The sequence below is a fragment of the Lemur catta genome, chromosome 1 (assembly GCF_020740605.2).
Source record: "Lemur catta isolate mLemCat1 chromosome 1, mLemCat1.pri, whole genome shotgun sequence".
Taxonomy (NCBI): Eukaryota; Metazoa; Chordata; class Mammalia; order Primates; family Lemuridae; genus Lemur; species Lemur catta.
The window spans coordinates 37,639,900-37,658,924 of record NC_059128.1 but is presented as its reverse complement, the minus strand read 5'-3'; the positions used below and the strand labels follow the sequence as shown (position 1 = coordinate 37,658,924).

Below are 19,025 nucleotides of genomic sequence, written 5' to 3'. Positions count from 1 at the left end.
GTGTGAACATGTAATTATGGACTAAATTCCTGAAAGTAAATTTACAGGGTCAAAGGTTATATGCACTTTAAATTTGAACAATGACTACCAATATTTACTTCCAAATAGTTGCTCCAATTTTTGGTCCCAGTAACAAGGACTTTGAATAGCCTTAACTGGAGACTCTGGAGCAGTAGTGTCGTTATCATCATAGCTATCATTTACTGAGCATGTTCTGTGTGTAGAATTCCAAGTGCTTTCTTTATGTGTGTTAACTTTTTAAATCCTCACAGAGACCCTATGAAGTAGGCACCCATTTTGCACATAAGGAACCTAAAACTGAGTCACAAGGAGTTTACTTAACTTGCTTGCTCGAAAGTCACATAGCTAGTAAGTGGCTAAGGGATTCAAATGCTTGTCTATTGACGGTGAGACAAGTGGAACACAGACAGTTTGGAGATGATAGAGATGACAGTGAATCAGGGCTATAGCTGTGAATATTTTCCTCAGAGAGAGTGAAAACTAAGAAACGATGCAAAATTTATTCTTATGGGCAAAGTGATATTGAGAAAAATAAATGTACCTTTGTGCAGTTTAAAGAGGATGAGGGAGGATCTCCTGGAATTTTTTCTAGCCACTGATCAGAGATCCAGAATGAAAAATGTGCCAGTTGGAAATGAAGTGAGGTTTGAAAGACTGTATTTCTTTATCTTGTAAATGAGTTGGATGATTAAAAAAAAAAATCAATGTCCTTGAAGGTCCTCTGTGCTGTACAAGTTCCCTTTTCTAGCAAAGGGCCCTCCTCACCCCCAGAATTTGGGATAATGGAGCGAAGTAGACGACCTAGAAAAGAGGTTAAAACAGTAGTGAGTGCAGGCAAAGCATCAAAGGTGAACTGCCTCCACCAGGAAATCTTGTCCGCGAATATTCCCTTATAGATGTCTGTCAACCTCTGAAGGAAACAGGAAGAGTTGGATTAGAGAAATAATAAAATAATTAATATTCAGATTCCCCCACTATCCCTGCCCGAGAACAACTGCATTCATCTCATTCTGATCTATGCCTCCACGCAGCTACAGACACTTAAAAAGCCAGGCAATGTAGGAGAGTTTTGGCTCACAGATGGGAGTTTCCCTTGGCTACCACAGCACACATCTGTATGGAAAGCCCAGGATCACACAGGGGAAACTGGCGATGCATTGCCAAAATAACAAACTCAGAGCATCACCCCCAGTAACAGTGATAACAATTAGTACATTGACAAGAAACTTTCACATACTTTAGCTCCTTTGATTTTCTCAGCACTGAGGCATGTGAAATAAAAATGAAACTCTCTTCCCCTCATTTTGACTATGGTATCTAGGTATACTTTTAATCTGTTTGCATTATTAAAACATTTCCAAAATGTAAGGATTTCTCTCTATATACTAACCTTCAGTTTCCAAAATGGTCTCTGTTCTGTAACCATGAATATTAAGCTTACAACAGATAGGCTCTCATGAGACTACGAACATGCAACTTGATTTTGTTTTTAGTTTTGGAAATTTGCCCTAGTTTGGGGGGAATGGAAAGATCTGGCACCTTCTATTTTATTTTATAGGTTCAAATACCATTGACTATCACTGCGAGTTTTGGCTTGTTAAATGCATTGGTACCAGCAGGGTTGTGCTAATTTTAATACTCCCTTTTAAGAGGAAAGAAGGATTCAGCATTTATACTACCACTATAGCTATTTTAGTAACATGTTAAATTATAATCAAAGGCTTTTCCTAAAAAGTCATCAGATTTCCTCAACTTTTGAAAACCATGAAAGTGTAATCCAGTCTAACTTCAAAGCCACTGCCGTAGCCTTTGTCCCCATCATCTGGCTTGTTCAATCTTCAGATGAAGTTCACACAACTGCCCGGGTTCAGATATCAGTTACTGCCAGCTTTTAAGGCACTGTCAGCAATAGTTACTTTGCCCCCTTGTTGTGACTACTTAAAAAAATAGTTTTGAAATTACATTTCTTTTTATCCCACCTGTGTAGACCTATCTGGAAAGATTTGCATAGAGTGTTTTTGTTGAGGTACAGTATAGGCCTGAAATTAAAAGCCCCGCCTTGAAACCACTCTCCCAAGCATTGGGATTCTGACAGCAAGAACTGGAGCTCTACTAACTGAGATGTGAAAACAGAGCAGGTAGTAACTGCCTCGTTAGCAGCAGCAGCTACGCGTACAAGGTGCAGCATCTTCCCCACGGGGACGGCGATGCTGAGGGTACTGAGATGCTCTCTGACAGTGAGGCTACAGAAAAGCTGACATTTTCCCTTTCAGGTCTGTTTGATCACACAGATGACTCGCAGTCATACAGGTGTGCAAAAATGCATAGGAATCGCTGACCACAATGCCATCTTCTGATGGGCTCGATGCTCCAGTGGAGCAAAGGCCACAGCCGACAGATTTTTTTTTTTTTTTTTTTTTTTTTTTGAGGTTTGGGTTCAGGCCAGCACAGATCTCCCATCCACAGAAGCCCAGAGGACCCAGGGGCTGGCTCCAGGTCACCTTGGTCTGTGAGGCGCAAGACTGGCTAGGGTGGTTTAGGAATGGGCTCCCAAATTCCCTGGGTTTCTCTTCCTTTTTACTCAGAGGTGCTGCATTTTCTGTCAAAACTCTTGAGCTGTCACAGCATGGGAATGTGTGTCCATTTGACCACCTTCCATTCAATGTCAGGCTTTATTCTACCTCTTCATCTGAAGGAGTACCTGGTTTTGGCCACATCAAATGAAACCCTTCTTCAAAATTTTTACTATCTGCTGGAATCTGAATAAACTAACTGAAAAAGTCTGGTTAACAGCTGGCTGAATCAGGTGGTCATTCTAAGTCAGATGTGTCTTCTAGCAGTACAGCTGTCAGTGTAACATACGACCCAGAGATCATTTGTCCTCTGTGCCCTTCCCAGTGTCATTGTGCCCCTGGGGAAAACAGCTTCACACCACAACGTGTCTGAGCTCCCATTTAAATTCTCCTTGATCACCTAACTCAGACTTCAGTGCTCTCTGTGGAAATGGGACTGGGAAGACCACCTTGGTCAAGTGAACCGTCTGATGATTTAAAGCCAACCTTTAAAAATAAATATCTCCTGTCCCAGTGTCATCTAATAATGGCTGTGTGGGCCATTGTCTAGGTGCTCTGCAAGTCAGATGTGCTTCTGGTGCTGTGTATACATCTGGTACTATGTCACCTTTTTTTTTCTTCCTTTTTAGGACCAGGAAGAAAACAAGGGAGCTACAAGTTGGCCTGAATTCTACATCGATCAGCTCAATTCCATGGCTGCTGTAGGTATACTTTATGTTCTATGGCGCACAGTTTAAAATGCAAGTCTAGTACCAAATTAGTACACAGTTGCACAATAAATTCGATTGAGACCTACCAAATGTCATTACCTTTCCAAACTCCATCCTAAACACTCAATGTTGAGCAAAGAAAGAGGACAGGAGTGGTACTTGGCAACATGACTTTTCCAGTATGTTTTAAATAAAATCAGCACACACTAAAATATAATTGAGCTTAATATTATAAGAGGAAACATAATCTGAAATCTGGCTTGTGTTCAACTTTAATGTGCAATTGCTCCTACTGATCATTTGGAGCTTTGTTATAGCGGCACTATTTTAAAAGTAATACCATTTAAAAATAGTATGATCAAACTATTTCTTCATTGTACTCCTTTCATTTTCTTTCTTATTGGGAACCTGTTATTTCCTGGCTTTTTGTCTTTACAGGGGACCAGGATACTCTTATATAATAGATAAGGAATTCATGGAGTAAGTGGTTTAATGAAAAGACATAATAATAGTGCTGAGATGCCCTTGGAAAATCTTTGATCCATGGATTTTTGGTTCAGTAATTGTTTAAAATGTATGCTCAACGTCTAAGATATGAATTGTGATCACAGGGACGCCTCTATGATGTCAGCGTTCCGAGCTGCTTGAGGGGCACCCGTTGATCATAGCTAAAAATCGCAGCAGAACAGGATTTGAGCCTTAGTAGCTTAAATCCTGTTGCTGTTGATAAAAATTAGAGGTTGCCCACAGTAGAACGCAGTCTTTGCCTCCGGGGGCACACACATAATTTTAAGAGTCAATCTGTATATTCAGCTTTGAGTTTAACATCCAAGTAGATGGTAGCTTCCATAATACTTTTCTCTACCTCTTTCTCACCTTCTCAAAGTCCTTATGGACAATTAATTTCTTATTACTTAAAGCAAACATTTCAAATTGTCTAATATTCTGCTGCTACAGCAAAAGTTAAAAACTGAATATATGAATTATTCATACGTTTGCTAAACTTTCAGAGGTCTTGACTTTTAGTAACTTCCTCTTTTTTCAGCATTTTCTTTGAAGATGCTTCTTTTGCTGTCATACAGTGAATAATAAACAACCTGGTAAATGTGAACAGGGCTGTATAAATAATAGAAGAAACTGTATGAGGTTTTGCCCCAAGGGTTTCTAGTCTAAACACATAGCAGAAAAGGACAGAAAATAACAACCATATCCTTCTTATTCAAGGCATCCTACACAATGCCAAAAAATGAGAAAAGGGTGATCTCAGCATTCGTATGAATATGCTAACAGAATGTGAGATTTGTGATAACCACCAGGGATTTTCTGTGCATCCACCTAAACAATAATATTTTGGAGCCATTTACATTTCCTTCATGTAAAGGCTATTTTCTGAATTCTTGCTCCTGACTGTTAGGGGAAAAAAGAAACATCTCTCTAAGTCAGCGCTGTTTGATGTCTAACAAGAGAAGTTGCTTCTTTGTTAATGAATTCCCTTCTGTAAATGGAGAATTACTAAGTACTATGGTTTTTCCTTTTTTCAAATATTGGGACAGTTAGATTAATTTGTCCTTTAGTGACTTAATCCCCTGCCTTGTCTGGAATAGACCTGGCTCATTCCTGTGCTACAGGGTGTGCGATGTGCCTAAATGTGGACCTTCTTCAAGAGCCTCCTTTTTCTTCCATCCAGATCCTTGGACTGGTCTTTGCTACATTCTTGAGTCTCTGCATTTTAATTACGGCATATTTGGTTCCTAATCCAAAATCCTTCCCAAGAGAATCACAAGGCTGTTAAGTTGTCAGTGACTTTGCTATCTTTTATGTGTCAAATGCCTAACAGCTTTCTAATGTTCCTTTTAGGACTGAGCCAGCATCTATCTCCCCAGGGTCAAAGGTAAAAGGCACTAACAGCCCGTGAATTAATGAGGCCTCAACACTTCTGCTTAAGTAAAAGAACAAGGAGACCTGATGAGAACAGAAACCCTATGCTGGGTTTTCTGTTTTTCTCACCATATTGGTTGCTACCACCTCCTTGCATAGTTCTGCTTAATCCCTGATATCTGTACTGGAGAATTACTGACAACACACAGCAGAAATCCTGAGACATTGTCCCTTGGGGAATAGAAAGACACACAGTTCCTCCAAATTCTTTCATGGCTCGGCAGCTAGACTCTGGCTCTCTCTTTAGGAAGTTGTTGAAGGGGCATTTGTCCACATTGTCATCATCCATTGTCTGCAGCATCAGCAGTGACTACTGCTATTGAGTGTGCCTCACATGACAGGTGACACTTTACATGTTTTAAATCCTAGCACCCTATGCTGTAAGTGCTATTTATAGATAAGGACTCTGACATTTAAGAAAGGTTACCTTGCCCAAGGTCATCCAATTAGGAAGTGGTCAACTAATTAGGAATTTAGACCTATCAGTCCCAGCCCAAAGACTCCTTTCCAGTTTGCCTCTTACTAGCTCGATTTTTAAAACCCTGTGGCACGTGAAAGAGGCCCGGTAATCCCACTTCTCTGCCCCTCTGAGGTGGGGCAGACATCTGTTTTCTTTAATGCCTGGAGAGTCTGATAAACAGCGCAGGTTGAGAACTGAAGCACTTACTGGTCTGTGAAGCCAGGCTTTTGTGGAACAAGTTCAGTTACTTTGTGTAAAGCCTCATTACGAGAAAGCTTTGTTCTTTAAAGGACCCCTGAGTGATCTGTGGCTTTTAAAGAGGGAAAAATAGTATAATAAAGGAGAGTAGCCTAACAGGTTCTAGAAGGACCTGAGCTTTCTTGGTATGTAGTATCTCTATGCTTTCTCAAGGAAGAGGGATATAAGGTGAGGATCAGTATACTTAATGAGCTGGCTTCTTGATTTTACACCAAGGAAATGTTTCAAATGGGAGCTTAGTTCCAGATTCCTGGCCGGGAATGATTTCTGTGCCATGTTCATGCACCTCTCTCAGCCCTGCACATTCCAGTGTGAGCCTCAGAGGCTTTGACAAGAAGGTCCTCTATGAGGATGTGCTTTGTCCTTTGCCCACTTCTCAAATGAGCACATATTTAGTAAGTGCATAGAGCATTCGAAAAGGCCTCCACAGGCCTGTCCTGTGTATGACTAGGTGCATACTAGGTATTTGGCATGGCAGTCATCTTCAGAAATGTAGGCATATCTCCCTTATCTACTAAAAGCTGCAAATTAAACCTTTTTCCTAAATGTGAAGCTTGAAAACTTGAGATTTTATATAAATTGTTTTATTTTAAAAAGTCATATTAGAATATCAGGTTTATCTACATATCCTCAGTTTTCTCAACACAACAAATTCAGTCTTAGATTCAAATATAATTGTATCACATACAGAAAAGGTCATAGTCTCCTCTGTTTTGAGAGAAAAGTAATGTTCCTTATACAGTATTGGGAAAGAAAGTTCCAATTCAATTTTCTTTTGACATTTCGTAAATCTCGCAACTCCACTAGGGAGTGACTTAATGTAGTCTGCTGTTATTCAAATGTTCCACTCTCCCTGAGATTGCTAAACAGATAAATACATGAATCTCTGGTGTTAGTGACCCACAAGCAAATGTGTAGTCTCTAATTTGGGGATAGTTTTATGTCATTAAGCTTAGGAACAAGGAATAATATTCATAAAAGGCTTGATTCTGAGCTGCAGATTCAAAGTGATTGACTAGGAGTCCGAGCGAATTCAGCTGTGCCACTGGAGATTAAATGCACTTGGCTGGATTTGTGCTGAATTTTCCAGGGGATGGGGCTCACGGAGCTTTGAAGGAATTTATTGGCTATTTCTGCATGCAGCTTCCTCCGCTACCATCCTCTGGTGACAGCTGTCCAGGCGCATCATCAGCAAGAGGACAGCTTTAGCAGAGGCAATACAATAACAAGTTAAAAAAAAAAACTCCAGTGGTTTTCATTTTCACTTGCCATAAATGATACTGATGTTTTCATTTGCTTTGGGCTTTACCCTTCTCATTATGAAGATTTAAGTTTTAGTTAACATTTAGTTCTTATACTTAATGCTGATACGATTGATTTAAAAAAATAAAGTCACCCTTGATGATTTGTGGTCCTGAAAGAAAGGGAGAGGCTGGAACATTGAGACCCATGGATAAGAACCAAGCTTTTCTTTTTCAATACAGTCACCCCAGTCTGTTTCCCAGCCAAGCATTTCATCTGAATTGGTAGCAGATGAAACAATTGAGACTAGACAAGCACGTGTTCAGAACAGGATGAAGCAAAGGGACCAGTAGCTCTCTGGGTGGAGGCTCCTAGGACCCTAAGACTGGAAATACGTCAGTACAAGTAGGTGATCACGGAGTGAAAAGGAACGGAAAAGACTATAAACCTTGTTAGCATCCAGAACTTTATAACATCAACTCAGATCTTCTTACTTAGAGCCTTGTCCCTGCAGCATCAGCATTGCCTGGAAATTTGTCAGGAATGTAACATCTCAGGCCTCACCCCAGACATACTGAACCAGAGTCCAAGTTTTAACAAGATCCCCAGTGATTTTCATAACCACTTTAAAGTTTGAGCAGAACTGCTCTAGCAGACCCCTGAGTAGGAAGAACACACACACACACACACACACACACACACACACACACCATATTCTGATTTCTAAACGACGTTGGATCATTTCTAGAAGTTAAGCATTTACTCTGAAGGAATTGTCCACCTTAGTATCAGGTCAAATTTAATTGTTCCTCTTAAAAAATAATTTGATGTAACAAATTCCCTGTGGTCTTGGTTACACTTTTAGGCTGAGGAATAGGAGCGGTAGTGTGGGAAGTTTGCTGCCCACCACCTCTGCTTGATATGTTATTAAATCTAATTGCCAGAATGTTGTATTCAACTACAGGTCCAATCTTCTTTCTATCAAACATAAATAGTAATGTCTACATTAGAATGTACTCATAGGGTAGTTATACAAACACTTGAGCAATTTAATCTCTACTAAGATTTCTAAACCTTTCCTTAAAGCTTTAGTTAAAATTTGAAGGACTTATAGTAGAAATAACAAATTTGTGAAATTCTTGGTGGTATTACTCTACATTTTGACTTGCAGTAAATCTTAATTGTAGATTTATTGATTATTTATATTTCAGATGAAGTATCAAGTAATCTATATCTGCATTGTACTGTAATTAAAACAGAATTTGGAAAATTAACTTCTGTTTTCTTTGCATAGAGAAAATCTCTGCTGGCTTTAGAGAAGGAAGAAGAAGAAGAGAGAAGTAAAACTATAGAGAGTTTGAAGACAGCACTAAGGACAAAACCAATGAGGTAATTTTTCCCTGGGTAGCATGTTCCTTTCTCCTCTCCCTCCTCCCTCCTTTTTTCTGCAGTAGTCAAACCTTGCAGGAAGTCCTAAGTTAAATGCATGCAATCGAACTACGAATAAAATACTTTAATCATTGAACATTTAATAAAGTGGTTTTCTTCAATTAAAAGGTATGCAGACAGACAGTAGGATAGTTAAAATTAAAATGAGACTTTAACAATGATGGCAAAAATGTAGAAAAATTAGGACCCTCTTCATTGCTGGTGGGTATGTACAATGGTGCAGCTACTTTGGAAAAGAGTTGAGCAGTTTCTCAGAATGTTAAATATAGTTTTGCCATATGACTCAATAATTCTATTCCTACATGTATAGCCAAGGAAAATGAAGACATGTCCCTCCAAAAACTTGTATACAAATGTTCATATCAGCATTATTCATAATAGCCAAGAAGTAGAAGGAATCCATATGTCTATCAACTGATGAATGAATAAATAAAATGTGATATGTCTGCACAGTGGAATATTATTTGGCTACAAAAGGAATGAAGTACTGATGCATGCTACATGCATGGAATAACCTTGAAAATATTATGCTAAGTGAAAGAAGCCAGTCACAAAAGACAACATATTCTATGATTCCATTTATATGAAATGTCTGGAATAGATTAGTGGCTGCCAGGAGTTGGGGAGAGGGGAAAATGGTCTTTTTGGGGTGAATAAAGTGTTCTAAAATTAGGTAATGTTTATGGTTTCACAACTCTGTGAACATACTAAAAAGCACTGAATTGTACACTTTAAAATAGTGAATTTTATGGCATGGGAATTATATCTCAAAACAATGATTATTAAACAGAAAATGAGCAGACATTCTGGCAACAGTGATTCATTTCGTCTCTGGTGATCAGCTTCCACTGTGTGCCTGCCGCACTTTCATTTTCCATTAATGCCTCTCGGATTTGGGAAGGTGCTGGGGTTCTTACAGGTACAGTTCAGTAGCACAGGTGCTATGTATGAATGAAGTCAGCTGGTTTAATGAGCATAGCTACATCTGAGTCACATGATTGGATGAAATTGGCTAGAAAATTAAGATTCCCTTTCTTTATTTGACTATAAAATGCAAACTAAAAATAATCTACTGATTCATCAAAAATACTATACAGTTGTATGAGGGAGATCTAGACTGTTCCAACTAAATCAGTGTTCCTTCAGAACTTTTCAGGGGTTTTAATGTGCACTTGTGCATTGTGAATTATTCTCATTGGTTGGCTTTATAGTTCCTAAGTGTTATAACTATTAATAAAATCAATGTACAGTAATAAAGTATTGCTTTTTTGTGTTTTATATATTGGGATCCCATCCCATTTAGCATGTCATACAGAAGAAGGGTTTTGGTACAAAACTTTAGGGGGATGTAGGTTATCATTTGTTCAACAAGCAAATATCCTAGAATTTAAGGATGTCCTTTGACTTTCCTTGATAGTTGGTTTGGGTCAGTGGTCAGCACATAAAAGTCCATGGGATCTAGATGCTACAGTAATACAGGATCAGTAGATGATTTTAACCCAAGACAAGATATGCATTCTGAGTGTTCTTTGCTCCTGATTTTTTAATGGATATATGATTTGTTAATGGGTTCTTTGTACCAGTTGAGATGCATTTACCTCAAATGGAGGTTTTTTTCACACTTCTGGTTAGATTTGTCTATTGAGTCTGTGCCAAGGAAGAGGCAAAGAATTAAGAAGACTTCATCAGTGTAAGCCTTTGGCTATTTCCAGAACTAAATCTTTTTGCTTCTCCCTGCTCCCCAGACTTTTCTATTAAGGACTATTACAAAACTCCAAAGGGACTTAAGTCTGACACACTTCTCTTTGTGACAGGTTTGTAACCAGATTCATCGACTTGGATGGCCTGTCATGTATTCTCAACTTTCTAAAGACCATGGACTACGAGACCTCAGAGTCTCGAATACATACCTCTCTCATTGGATGTATAAAGGCGCTAATGAACAACTCTCAAGGTCGGGCTCACGTCCTGGCTCATTCTGAGAGTATTAATGTAATTGCTCAGAGTCTGAGCACAGAGAACATTAAGACAAAAGTGGCCGTGCTGGAAATCTTGGGCGCCGTGTGCCTGGTTCCTGGGGGCCACAAGAAGGTTCTGCAGGCCATGCTGCACTACCAGAAGTACGCCAGTGAAAGAACCCGCTTCCAGGTGGGTGCTCCCTTGGCGTGTCTTCATTCACCCCTTCTTTCATTCTGCTTAAACAGGTGCTTTTTCTGGCTCTAAAGAGCAAACATTACTTGAGATTTCCTATGTTGATTACTCACACTGTAACTTCAAACATTCACTTCCTCTTAGGTTTAAGTACCATAAAATAGAATATACTTTCTACAGTTGATCAGTCTGGGATTTTAGATTTATAGAACTTGAAAATGTGGCCCTGCATCCTACATGTTATATAGCACACATCTTTTGAATCCACCAAATGGGTTGTTCCCTGATAATTTTATAGATTGCCATTCTTGATTTAGGGTCATTATGAATAATGAGATTATGTCACTGTATTTTTACTCAAATGTAAAAAGCAAGCAGAGGTAATGAAGCAAAGTCTTTTGTACTTTGTATACATGTATATGTGAACATATATGATGTAAGGATTTTGAAATAGAATTTTTAGGACTATTCTTAAGGAAAAAAAATGATGGCTTTCTATGGAGCAGTGTAATTCTGACTAAACATAAGCATTTACAAGTTAACTTCTGGCTGGGCACAGAGTCTCATATCTATAATCCCAGCACTTTGGGAGGCTGAGGTGGGAGGATCATTTGAGGCCAGGAGTTTGAGACTAGCCTGGGCAATATAGCAAGACCCTATCTCTATAAAAACATAAAAACTATATTAGCTGGGCATGATGGCACATGCCTATAGTACTAGCTACTTTTGATGCTGAAGCAGGAGGATCACTTGAGCCCAGGAGTTCAAGGTTGTAGTGAGCTATGATCACACCACTGCCCTCTGGCCTGAGCGATAGAGCAAAACTCTGTCTCTAAAAAAATAAAATAAAATAGAAGTTAACTTCTAAGTATAAAAAATTTCACAAAATGAGAATAAGGGAAGTAATGATGCAGTCCTTTGCTTTTATATTTGTATCCTTGACAGACATTAATTAATGACTTGGATAAAAGCACTGGGCGCTATCGGGATGAAGTGAGCCTGAAGACGGCCATCATGTCCTTCATCAACGCAGTGCTAAGCCAAGGTGCAGGCGTGGTAAGGACCTTCTGTACTATAATTTTAAAAATACATCATTAAATAAAAAATTTTAAAACATGATTACTATGTAATCTAAAAACCATAAATATGTATTTCATTATGCTTTGACTTTTAGGAGAGTTTGGACTTCAGACTTCATCTTCGCTATGAATTTCTGATGTTAGGAATTCAACCTGTGATAGATAAATTAAGGGAACATGAAAATTCAACATTAGATAGGTAAGTCAAACTGTTCTGATCTGAAATGGTTTATGCCTTCTGCGTACACGTGGTACAGCCCTTATCCAGTGCCAGCCTGCAGACTGCTTGTGCCCCGTCTGCGACATGAGGAGCTGGCACCAGAATGTTAGTTCAGCTAATGACGTTTTTATAATAGTAAGACTTTGTCAGTGAAAGAAGCAGCACGTGTGGCGAGAACTTAGTGTGGGTTTTGGTATTAGACCTGAATCTGTAACCTGTCCTCGTCCTGCCTCTTACCTCTGTTTATCCTGGTCAAATTCCTCAATTTTTCTGAACTTTACTATTTTTATACCTGTAAAAAATGTAGAGTGGTAGTGGTGATGGTGACAATAATGACAACCATCTTCCAGGTCTCTTGTGAAAATTGATTGTACAGCCTATGGAGTCACTTAGCACCTGTGATAGGCATTCTGTGAATGTTAATGTTCACTGCCGGTTAATTTGCTCGTTTGCAATCATTTTACTATCTCTAAGATATGCCTACTAGCTTTCACATCTTTCCTTCTGCCACTCCTCTCCTCCTTTCATGCACTCCCGCATGCTCCTCTCCTTGACATTCTGTGAACATGTCAAAAATTCTCTTGCATCAGGGCCTTTGCACTCGCTAATTCCTCAGCTTCAACAGATCTTTCACAGATGTCCAAGTTGCTTGTTCCCTGCAGGAGAGGCCTTTCCCAACCACTACGTGGACATTGTTAACCTGACCTCACGTCATTTTCTATTTCCCTTACCCTGATGTATTTGTCTTCACAGAATGTGTCCCCGGTGTGTGGAACCCATAATGGGGGCTCAGTAAATATTTGAATAAATGAATGGCATGAACATTTCTTTTGTGATCTTTAATTCAGTGGCAAGTTAAGTGTAGCTATATAGGCTTGTTTTTCCATGGGAGTCTTTGAGTGGAATCTGGACTTGATTCTTTTTAGATTTGTTAAATATTAATTAATAATTAATTGCCTACTATGCACTAGGCACCTTAGGCTTTAAATGTTTCTCTTATTGTGATCTTATTTCATTCAGGTGGTATCTTTTTTCCTTAGAACATAGTTAAGCTAAGGCATTCAAATTTTGTTACCTTGTTTCTTTCAGAGATATCTCTGAAAATTCAGGAAGGACTTTAGTATTAACATCCTGAATCCTATGCACCTATGTTTGTAGAATGTTCTACTTAATAACTTTTCTTTAATTATCTTTCAGGCATTTAGACTTTTTTGAAATGCTCCGAAATGAAGATGAACTAGAATTTGCCAAAAGATTTGAACTGGTACGTATGCTTATACTTACTCTGATTTGACCCCTCAGCACACAGAATTTTCCCCTCATAATGTGTTTGTAGAGTTGACATGGACCAGTGTAGCCTGTAAGTGAAATCAGAGTTCTGTTTGGTTACCTAAGTGGCAGGATTATTTTCTGTTTGCCTTAAATATACTTACCTTGCATTGGGGGAATTGAGGAACTTGGATGTTTGACTTAGATTTTTTTTCTTATCAAATAGGTTCACATAGACACCAAAAGTGCAACTCAGATGTTTGAGCTGACGAGGAAGCGGCTGACGCATAGTGAAGCGTACCCTCACTTCATGTCCATCCTGCACCACTGCCTCCAGATGCCTTGTGAGTGTGCCTGTGACTTACACGTGCACTGTCGGATGTTTGGACACCATCCAACGGGCTCTGTCTTCTGACAAGTGCTGATTAGATTGAGTGCACACCAGGGATTCTGAGCCTTGGTTTTGTGACAGCCCGATGTGTCTCTGCACAGCTTAAGGGGTTTTTACGAAACTCTCAAAGTGAAATGAATTAAAATTTTGATTTCAAAAATAAACCTATGCCTTATGACACATTTAGAAAGGGGGAGAGAGTGCCTCTCAATCCAATAAGTGATCATTGCATGTCAAAATTCCAGAAACTTTGGAAAGTGTTGGTGTAGGTGTTGTAAAAACATCTCTCTGGTTCTGTGGCTTCCAAGGGTGGCCACTGTTGAAAAATATATGTCTTAGTTTAGAAACAAATTGAAAATTTTTTTTTCACTATTCTTTTGTTTTTTAGACAAGAGGAGTGGCAACACCGTTCAGTACTGGCTACTGTTAGACAGAATTATACAGCAAATAGTTATCCAGAATGACAAAGGACAAGACCCTGACTCCACACCTTTGGAAAACTTTAATATTAAGAATGTTGTACGAATGTAAGTCTCTTCTTATTCTGTTGCCTGTGAGATCATGGTGACAATGTAAGACAGTTATTTTATTCTACTTCACAGTAACAGCTGGGAGAGTTGAAATGTTCTAGGGGTCAAATATGAGTTACTACACATACACATGCAATATATATAAGTAACATCTGGGTTTAAATGGGTTTCAAGCATGCACTGAGGATTTTCTCTGCAGTAGACTATTTTTGTACATAGGGAGAATGCAGTTAGCAGCGGACCTTTTATGTTTTTTGTAATGAATGCTCTTTTAACCATTATGCAGGTTGGTTAATGAAAATGAAGTTAAGCAATGGAAAGAACAAGCAGAAAAAATGAGAAAAGGTAAATGATGAGGCCCCGATAAGAGAAGAGGCCATATTTTTGGTTATTGGGTAACCCTGCTTCCTATGTATTTTGGAAATTTGCATCGATGTTTCTTGTTGCCTTTAGTGCAAACAGCCTTTCTTTTTCCATGTCTTAAGGGAATTTTGCATGGGCTTTTTTTGAATCCAGCTATTTTAATTGTCATGCTGATTCCCAAATATTTTATCCTTTTATTAGAATCATGTAAATTGTTTAAAAAGCTTGTAGCATTTACTGTCCAATATTAATTCAAATTTTCTTAACCACTAATCATCCAAACTCTTCCTCCACTCCATAATGGCTCTTTAAAGCATATTGGGGCTTAAGAAATATAATAAGGGACACTCAAGATTACCCAAAATTTTAAAAGAAAAGAATAGGCCATTTGGTTTCAGCAGCCCAATTCTCTCCATGACCTTGATTTGGCTCCAGTTATAAAAAGAGAAATCATGCAGAAAATCAGTGACTATTGCAGAGATATATATTATGAAACATTAACAGGCCAGCTATTAGTGAGCATTTGAGTATGTCCTTGATATTGTTATCCAGCACCAAATGACAGGAGAGACATTTGTGTCCATCACTGTGCCAACCACTCACTGAAATGCACATAACTTTCCTCCCCTCTTCAATATATTATAGCAAACTCAAATTGGCCCCTTTGTGAAAACAATTACACTCCTGGCCACTACGCTCTCACCATGCTGGTTAACTGACTTCCTTTTCCTTGTCCAAGTTATTCATTCACAGCCAATGAAATACAGTACCACTCACCCCAATATTTAATGTGCTGAAAAGAAGGTCTAAGAGATGCTTAAGCATTTCCTTTTCTCTCATCCATTTGTCCTTTTCCTTTGAGCAGAAAAGCAAGGCCACCACTGACAGTGGAAAATACCCAATGTGAAGAAGTGTTATGTTACAAGTTCCTCATAAGGAGATTGCTCTCAAATAAGTGATGTTGCATATACATTTTTAAAAATAAATTTTCCAGAAACTGCTATAGAAAGAATAGAAACATTGACTAAAAGTTAGGGTTAAGAGAGATTAAACCAAAGAGAAAATGGCCAGCAAGTGGATATTCTGGGAATACACTGTAGAGCATGGAGACTCGAGTGTGCAAGTTGAAGAGAGTACTGAGGACATGAGCTTTGGAGTCATTCATTCACCCGGTGACTATGTGTTGAATCCCTATATCTGTCAGGTGCTGTCTGGGCTCTGGGTCTGAGCCTCAACTCTGCCCCTACTCACTGTGTGGGTGGGCTAAGTCATGTCCTCACTTCTCCCCCACTCTCCTCCTCTGCAACCTGAGAATTAAACCTAACTCACAGCATTTTTGTGAAGACTAAATGACAAAACAAATATAAGAATGTTAGCATAGTGTCTGGCACGTACTAGTTGTACAATAAATGACAGCGACTGTTACAGGATTTAGGTGGCTTAGGTGGTACAAAGAGAATCTGAAAGGGCTGTGGGAGAGACAGGATGGTTTGAAGTGAAGCCAGGGGTAGAGTGGGAAAGAGGAGAGAGTGTGGACAAAATTAATGTTTTTCTGGAAGCTTCAGGTAGCACTTCAGGTATTAAGTGGGGCACATGTAAGAAGACAGAAAGGTCTATAGACCTGAACAGTGGAGAATATTTGAGGAGAATTCTCTGTAGTGCAGCACACGCAGAAAGTGCTCAATAAAAGCATAGTGAGTGGATAGTAAATGGGTGTCATTTATGGAGAGAGTTCTTTAGGCTGAAGCTTCCCAAACCTGGCATCGCATCAAGATCATCTAAGGAGCATTTGAAAACACAGATTCCTAAGTCCCACCCCAGAGCTACAGGGTAGACTCCTTGCAATAGGGCCTGGGGGGTAAAAATGAAATGTTAAAACTTCTCGGGTGATTTAGAGGCACAGCCAGATTTGTCAAAGGCTAACAACCTGTGAGAGGAAGGCAAGTTTCTAGTCTTGCATTTGGCAAAGAGGAAGACATGGAGATAAAAGAAGAAAAATGGGATACAGTGAGGCTGTTTTCAGATGTGTATCTGAAGAAGTCAGGGAAGCAACCACACAGTGGTAGAAGTGGGTTGATGTTTATCTTAATTCCAAGGCTGGTAAAATCCAAAGATGTTAGTGGCTTGAACTCTTCTCTGCAAACTGATTTAGGGGAACTGAGGATAGGGAAGGTGAGAGATGGAGAAAACAAGAATTTAGATGTGTTATCAAATTTAGAAATAAAGACCAGCTCTATGTAGCTCTGCCCCAGTGGATTATATCTCTAGTGGATTTATTGATATAAAAAGAATAGGAATTGAGGCCACATAATTGAAATAAAAATCTGCAGCCTAAACTGCATTTAGTTCTCTTGTCCAAAGCTCATCACGCCTGTCAGCAAGCTTATATTCATTGGCAATACCCTGTGCCTTTATAGCAGGATTGGGGAAGTCAGTAAAACCATAGCTGAGAGCTCATATTTTTCTCCCCATATTACTGTGATTCTCATGCTCAACCACATGACTGCCCTTAAGATATTTAATACTGAGATGATAACATTTGCTCTCACAAGTCTTACTAATTGTTTGCCAGAAGCATAAAATACTTCAAGTAGCCTTCTGAAGGGGAGATGACTTCGTGTTGGGACAAACCCTGGTCTGGCAGCAGCTCTTCCTCACAGGCGAGATCCTCCCTCCAGCTCTTCTACTAGTTGGACACAAGCTGGCAACCCGAGCTCATGAAGCCTGGACTGCTCTTGGTCTCGTTTCTGATTTGTGGAAAAGAGGCCATTTTAATATTCATCTTCCCTAGTGTTGTTGAAAGGCCATTTTAATGACAAGATTCTAGATTAACTGCCAAACAGGCACCATTCTCCCTCACGAGTAGTTGCTCAAACTTTTGTTTCATTTGTAGGACAGTGACTGTAGAGTCTCTTCTTTAGTCTTTTACAAAATGTAGTTAATAAAGTTGTTCATCTGAAGCACCCTCCAAGCACAAGCATCGTTTAGCCCTCCAGTGGCTCCCTTTGATGGGGAAGAGGAATAATATTTACCTAATAAAGAGCTTCACAATCTCTGCCATCATCCTCAGTTTTCTTTTTAGAGAAAATGCTTCGGCTTTGAAGAACCTCCTGTTTTCATGTGCGATTGTTTTCATGTGTAGAGCACAACGAGCTACAACAGAAATTGGAAAAGAAAGAGCGAGAGTGTGATGCCAAGACCCAAGAGAAAGAAGAGATGATGCAGACCTTAAATAAAATGAAAGAGAAACTTGAAAAGGAGACCACAGAGCACAAGCAAGTCAAGCAGCAGGTGGCGGACCTCACGGCACAGCTCCAGGAGCTCAGCAGGGTGGGTCTTCCGCTCAGCTCGTGGGCAGCTGCCAAGGCCTCCCTGACCCTGGAGCCCCTCTCCCTTAAGTAGACAACTTCTGACTGGGGGGAATAAAATCTGAAACAGCTCAGGATTGATCACAACAGTTAGGAGACTTGCTCCCTCTGCCATTGTGTAGGTCAGGCAGCAGAGGTTTGGGATGTGTGTTTTTAAATACTGCACAAATCTTCCACTACGAGCAAAGGAAATCACATTAGCTTCTTAAAATGAAAACTGATTTCATGAAAACCAAACTATAGGATGGTGCAAGAAATGAGAGAAATGCAGAGAAGCACTTGAATGTTGCATACAAACAGTGACCCAGTAGAGTCCACAAAGGCCCTAAAAAGTCCATTTGACTTATGAGTCCTTCAACTCTGCAGTCCCCAACCCTTGGGCCATGGACCAGTACCAGTCCGTGGCCTGTTAGGGACCAGGCCCCAGAGCTCTGCTGTCCCCAACCCTCACCATGGAAAAATTGTCTTCCATGAAACCGGTCCCTGGGGCCAAAAAGGTTGGGGACCGCTACTTTATAACCCTATGTTCTCAGAAATGTGAATTTCTCTATAATAGACATTTTAGGCAAAGTTTCAGACTCTCAAAATCATCCATGAGTTTACTTCTGCCATTGAACTTTTCTTTTCCTATTTTTATCTTTTCAGAGGGCCGTCTGTGCTTCAATCCCAGGTGGACCCTCGCCTGGAGCCCCAGGGGGTCCCTTTCCTTCCTCTGTGCCTGGGTCTCTTCTTCCTCCCCCACCGCCCCCACCTCTCCCAGGTGGAATGCTCCCTCCTCCTCCACCTCCCCTGCCCCCAGGGGGCCCTCCTCCTCCCCCGGGGCCTCCTCCCTTAGGGGGACTCATGCCACCTCCTGGTGCTCCAGTGGGTCTGGCACTCAAGAAGAAAAACATTCCTCAGCCCACAAATGCCCTGAAATCCTTCAACTGGTCTAAGCTGCCAGAGGTAAGCCATTTGTTCCAATTTTCCCTCTAATGAATAGAATTAGCAGCTTATTGTGCTG

General features: G+C 39.9%; 1 protein-coding gene across 1 annotated transcript in view; it reads left to right on the top strand.

Moving 5' to 3' along the window:
- Positions 1–19,025, top strand: part of DAAM1 (dishevelled associated activator of morphogenesis 1) — a 163,338-nt gene that overhangs the window by 106,474 nt on the left and 37,839 nt on the right. Inside the window, exons 4-14 of the mRNA XM_045566390.1 lie at positions 3,224–3,295; positions 8,497–8,591; positions 10,466–10,799; positions 11,748–11,858; positions 11,977–12,080; positions 13,299–13,365; positions 13,597–13,714; positions 14,150–14,288; positions 14,578–14,636; positions 17,797–17,984; positions 18,668–18,967. Of these exons, the coding sequence (XP_045422346.1) occupies positions 3,224–3,295; positions 8,497–8,591; positions 10,466–10,799; positions 11,748–11,858; positions 11,977–12,080; positions 13,299–13,365; positions 13,597–13,714; positions 14,150–14,288; positions 14,578–14,636; positions 17,797–17,984; positions 18,668–18,967 (1,587 nt within the window). The remainder of the gene's footprint in view (positions 1–3,223; positions 3,296–8,496; positions 8,592–10,465; positions 10,800–11,747; positions 11,859–11,976; positions 12,081–13,298; positions 13,366–13,596; positions 13,715–14,149; positions 14,289–14,577; positions 14,637–17,796; positions 17,985–18,667; positions 18,968–19,025) is intronic.